This window comes from Galeopterus variegatus, unplaced genomic scaffold, assembly GCF_000696425.1.
Source record: "Galeopterus variegatus unplaced genomic scaffold, G_variegatus-3.0.2 Scaffold3, whole genome shotgun sequence".
Lineage (NCBI taxonomy): Eukaryota > Metazoa > Chordata > Mammalia > Dermoptera > Cynocephalidae > Galeopterus > Galeopterus variegatus.
In genome coordinates, this window is record NW_007726114.1 from 1,404,620 (window position 1) to 1,410,328 (window position 5,709).

The 5,709-nt window shown below is 52.8% G+C and overlaps 1 protein-coding gene across 1 annotated transcript in view; it reads left to right on the plus strand.

Moving 5' to 3' along the window:
• Positions 1–5,709, plus strand: part of LOC103588683 (fer-1-like protein 4) — a 44,205-nt gene that overhangs the window by 36,256 nt on the left and 2,240 nt on the right. Inside the window, exons 36-42 of the mRNA XM_008570483.1 lie at positions 1,280–1,407; positions 1,600–1,770; positions 2,199–2,353; positions 3,011–3,171; positions 3,611–3,696; positions 4,948–5,046; positions 5,266–5,507. Of these exons, the coding sequence (XP_008568705.1) occupies positions 1,280–1,407; positions 1,600–1,770; positions 2,199–2,353; positions 3,011–3,171; positions 3,611–3,696; positions 4,948–5,046; positions 5,266–5,507 (1,042 nt within the window). The remainder of the gene's footprint in view (positions 1–1,279; positions 1,408–1,599; positions 1,771–2,198; positions 2,354–3,010; positions 3,172–3,610; positions 3,697–4,947; positions 5,047–5,265; positions 5,508–5,709) is intronic.

The following is a 5,709-nucleotide window of genomic DNA, read 5'->3' on the forward strand; positions in this document are numbered from 1 at the left end:
TGGCCCAAGTAGAAGTCTATACAGTTTGTTGAATTGTTCCTAGGGCCTTTCATTCAAAGGGTACCATTTAGGGCCGGCCGTTGGCTCACTCGGGAGAGTGCGGTGCTGATAACACCAAGGCCCCGGGTTCGGATCCCATATAGGGATGGCCGGTTGGCTCACTCGCTGAGCGTGGTGCTGACAACACCAAGCCAAGGGTTGAGATCCCCTTACCAGTCATTTTAAAAAAAAAACAAAGGGTACCATTCAAAGGGAGCTGTCTTATGAGAGATCTTATATAGTGGGTTGAGCAGGATCCCCATGTGAACTGCCTCCAATACCCAAACAGGCCCACTAGAGGCTGTGCCTCCTTTCTGTTTGCTGGAGGTCTTAAGGCCAACAGTTTTCCTTCAAGAGGTTCCAGCATTGTTGTCGGAGCATCAGCTTGCGTGGTTCCTATATTAGTTCGCTAGGTCTGCCATAACAAAACATCTCAGTGGGAGGCTTATCCAGCAGAAATTTGTTCTCTCACAGTTCTGAATGCTAAAACTCCAAGATCTGGGTGCCAGCAGGTTTGGTTTCTCCTAAGGCCACTCTCCTTGGCCTGCGGATGGCCACCTTCTCACTGTGTCCTCACCTGGTCTTTCCTCTGTGCATGCACATTCCTGGTGTCTGTGTGTTCAAATTTCCTCTTCTTAAAAGAACACAAGTCAAATTGGATAAGGGCCTACCTTAATAGCCTCTTTTAACTTAATCACCTCTTTAAAGGTCCTGTCTCCTGCGAGGTACTGGGGAATAGAGCTTCAATTCAGCGCATAACAGTTCCCAAGAACTTCACTTGGGTGGTTGGTCCCTGATTCATATTCAGGTTAACCTAACTTTTTCTTTTTTTGGTTTGTTTTTGGCAGCTGGCCGGTAAGGGGATCCGAACCTGTGACCTTGGTGTTACCAGCACCATGCTAACCCTTAATTATTCCTAATAGTAAAAGATGCTCATCATAAAAAATAAAAGACAAACAATATGGAGAGTCATAAATTGAACAAGTCCCTTATTCTGTACATTGTTCCACATATCTTGTTTTTTATTATATTTTTCATTATACTTATTTGTATGTCTTAAGCATCTCATAACTAATTGAAAATAAACGGCATCTTGAACCTCCCAGTTAACTTCTCACAGCGGGAGATCTCTCCTTGGTAACTTCCTGCTTACATTTAATCTGAGATTAGGTCCAACAAGGATAATCTTGGGCTATGACAATGACACTTCCTCCAATTCCACTCCATACTGTCCCACTAGGCTACCAACCTGGCTCCTGCAGACCCTAACGGCAAAGCAGACCCCTATGTGGTGGTGAGCGCTGGCCGGGAACGGCAGGACACCAAGGAACGCTATATCCCCAAGCAGCTCAACCCCGTCTTTGGAGAGTGAGGCTGGGCCCTGGGGATAGGGATGGGGGAGCAATTTGACCATCAGGCCCTGTGGCCCAAGGGCTCTCACTTGGGTAACTGGCCTGGTGATGGTGGTGGAATGGACCCACGCTGCTGACACCCCTACTCCCACCCTACACCACCTCCTAGGGTGTGGAGGTGTCCTCAGCCACTCTCCCTCCTGGCCAGGGTCCTGGAGCTAAGTATCTCCCTCCCGGCTGAGCCAGAGCTGACCGTGGCCATATTCGATCATGACCTTGTGGGTTCTGATGACCTCATCGGGGAGACCCACATTGATCTGGAAAACCGATTCTACAGTCACCACAGAGCGAACTGTGGGCTGGCCTCGCAGTATGACGTGTGAGTCTGGGGCCCTCAGCAGCCATTCTAGGTCTCTGACCAAACATGTTCAAGCTCACATTCCCATTTGTATCTCCAAATTGCATGATTTCATAAAAGGGGACCCGCCACTACCCAACCAAGACATTATAGCTCAGAGGTCAAGACTTGGCCTTGGGAGTTGGGATCCTGTATAAGTCACTTGGCCTCTTTGAGCCTCAGTTTCCTCATCTTCGAAATGGAGATAATATCATTATCTCCGTCATGGGAGCACCTGGCACACATCTTTGATTTTTTTTTTTTTAATCACTGTAAATGAAGACTAACATGTCTCCTGTTGGAGTTATGAACCTGGGTCCTATGCCTTCAAGAGTCCCCATCCCTGCCCCTGTGCCCAACTGTGTCCATATGCTGGACCCAGCTGAGGCACCTTCCTTTTGTGCCTGCAGGGATGGGTACAATGCCTGGCGTGATGCATTCCGGCCTTCGCAGATCCTGGCGGGGCTGTGCCAACGCTGTGGCCTCCCCGCCCCTGAGTACCGAACAGGGGCTGTCAAGGTGGGCAGCAAGGTCTTTCTGACACCGCCAGAGACCCTGTCCCCAGGTACCAGCCTTTCTCTGCTGGACAGGCCAAAGGGAGCAAGATGGTGGTAGAACAAGGTACAGCAGGCCCCAGATGCCCAGTCTAGTATGCCCTCTCAAAGAGCCCCCTTCCTTCAGCAAGCAGAGAAGGTGAGTTCAGTTGAGTAAGGACAAGATTCTTGGATGGTGGGAAGAAAATGGTCTTTGCTGACTTCCTTCAGCAAGCAGAGGTGAGTTCAGTTGAGTAAGGACAAGATTCTTGGATGGTGGGAAGAAAATGGTCTTTGCTGGTGAGCGTTGAGATCCCCAAAGAGCAAAAGTGGACCCCTCAGAGCCATAGCTAATCAAGTTCCCAGAACACAGGGTAGCCCCATAGATTGTCCCCTCCAGCTGATTGTGGCTGTGGAATTGAGTTCATGTCTCATGAATGGCTGGTGGTCTTTTCTCTAAGGCTGCAGCCCCTCCAATCCCACTCTCTCCCTGACAGCTGGCTTTTCGCTGGGAAAAGTTGTTATAGCAGCTTCCCCCACTTTTTGGCACTGCAGACTTGCCCTTCCAGTCCACAGGCTCTCTCCAACACAGTGGCTGCCTCAGCTTAAAGCTTCTATGGAGGGGCACGGGGAGGGGGGGGGAGAGCTGGAAACTGTGCGTGACTCAAGCTCATGCCCTCTTGTTTCAGGTAGTGGGGTCTCCAGGGTGGCAAGTGGGGCCCTCGAGGAGGCCCAGGCATTGCTTGTGCTGCGGCGCTGGCAAGAGATGCCAGGACTTGGGATCCAGCTGGTACCTGAACACGTAGAAACACGGCCCCTCTACCACCCCCGCAGCCCAGGACTGCTACAGGTGAGGGAGGGGTTACCCGACCTCAGAATCCCAGACTACCAAGACTCCCAGGACTCCCAGAATCCCAGGATTCCCACATGATCCTGGACTCTGGACCCCCAGGATGCCCCTTCCCCCAAATCTCCCCTGGGCACCATACTGCCAATTCTGAGTCTGGCTCCTGATGGTGGTTCCCCACATCCCCACTTGTCTTGGACCTCCATCATAGACCTCATACCCAACTTCTGGGACCTCTTCCCTGCACCCCCAACCTAACCTCGACCCTGGAACCCCAACTTCACACTCCACCTTTATCCTCACCCCCCCAGGATCTGCCTGACCCCACCCTTTCGACCCTAGCTCTTCTCTCCACCTGGGGCAAGGCACAGCCTCTGGCCACAGGGCTGTTGGGGAGGTGGGGACCCTAGCAAGATCCTCCAGCCTAGTCCTGTGCCTTCAGGGATCTCTTCACATGTGGGTTGACATTTTCCCCCGAGATGTGCCTGCCCCACCTCCAGTTGACATCAAACCTCGGCAGCCAATCAGGTAAGAGAGTTCTGGCCCTTCCTCAAAGGGGCGGGGCACATCTTGTTCTACCTGTATAAGGGTCCTCTGAAAATCTGAGCCCTCAGTGAAGCAGGCAGAGACCACAGCCCTTTCAGTTAGGTGCATCATTAAGTTCACCTTTTTCATAACTCACTGTGAGTAGGGTGTCTGTTATGTGTAAACTGAAAAAGTCCAAATACATTTCATAAACCCCCTTCCAACCTGAGCTAGTCTGAGAGGAGTTCTGTGCAGGATGGAGCCACTTCAGTCAGGGCTGGATCCAGATGCTCAGATGTTGTCAGCAGCCTGTCAATTTCTACCTCTGGGTTCAGCCTTCCTTGGTGTGACACTCTCAGGGAGACTTTTGCAGTCTGGGGGCAAGGTGGCTTCTAGCAGTACCAGGCTTACTTCTTACCAGCTGGGCCACTTGAACAGAAATAAACACCTCTTTCACAGTTATAGCAAAATCCTCAGGGCTGACTCTCATTAGACCACCTTAGATCAAATGCTGTTCCCAGAACCAATTGTTGTGGTCAGGGGGCTGTAATACACTTACTGGCCAGTCCTAGGTGATGTTCCACCCCTGGAGCCAGGTAGGGATCTGCCCCACCAGAATCACATTGATCGACAGTGGTGGTGGTGGTGTGTGGGGGGGTTGCCAGCAAAAAACCAGGGTGTTGTCAACAAATGAGGGGAAATTGATGCTGGGAAAGAGAAAACAGCCACTATCTAGGCAAACCCAGACGGCCAAGGACAGGGCCACAAGAGGGTAGGATGCAGAATATTGCAGCCCTTCCTTCTGTCCCTTGGGGCTGCATGCTCTCATCCCCACTGTTTCTCCCATCCTTCCACTTCTCTCTGAAGACTGGCTTTCTCTGCTCACTCACCAGTTTTCTGTGCCCCAACTCTTCACCTGGCACATCACTTGGGCTTGCAGTGGCTGTAACTCTGCATCTGATGCTATGCCACTCAACGTTTCAGGGCTCTGATTCCAAATTTATGGGAAGAAGAACCTCACAGGCCCAGCTTGGGTTGGCAGACCATTCTTCATGGCATCCACTGTGGCTGGGGTGGTCAGTGATACCTGGGGCTGTCCCTTCATGGGACCACAGGCATTCTGATTACCCAGCTGGGCACACTCCAGGTGCTCAATGAATGTCAGAGGCCCTGGCCCAGGTCCTTCCTGCTTCCTGCAGCCCCTCCCAGGGCCCCTCTCAAGAGTCTGAAAACCATCCCCCAATATCCCCCCAGCTATGAGCTCAGAGTCATCATCTGGAACACGGAAGATGTGGTTCTGGATGATGTGAATCCGCTCACTGGAGAGATGTCGAGTGACATCTATGTGAAAAGGTAGGCCTGCAGGCTGGGCCGCGCAGTAGCTGTGGACTAAGCGGGAACTGCAAACAGAGGCCTGGGCCCTGGGGCAAGCCCAGAGCCCTGTCCCCCAAGCCCTTCATGGTGCCTGGAGCTGGGTGAGTGGAGGGGTAAGGTGGGTGAGGAGCCGGGTTCTGGGTAGGCCCCAGCCCTGATGCCTGTCGCCCTCGGACTGTCCCTTTCCCCTGGCCTCAGCTGGGTGAAGGGGCTGGAGCAGGAGAAGCAGGAGACAGACGTCCACTTCAACTCCCTGACTGGGGAGGGGAACTTCAACTGGCGCTTTGTGTTTCACTTTGACTACTTGCCCACTGAGCGGGAAGTGAGTGTCCGGCGCCGGCCCGGACCCTTCGCCCTTGAGGAGGTTGAGTTCCGGCAGCCGGCAGTGCTGGTCCTGCAGGTCTGGGACTATGACCGCATCTCTGCCAACGACTTCCTTGGTACCCAACCTCAACCCCTGCCCTGATTTCTGTCCCCCAATGCCCCTGCCCCCTGGCCCTTACTTTCTTTGGTTTCCTGCTCTGACCCAACCCTGAATCCTGGTATTTCAGACTCCAGGTCTGAACCTTTGCTTTCTGGCCTAATTACTGAGCTTATTAGCCCTGGCCACAATAAACTCCATTCCTCCCCCCCCCCCCCCCC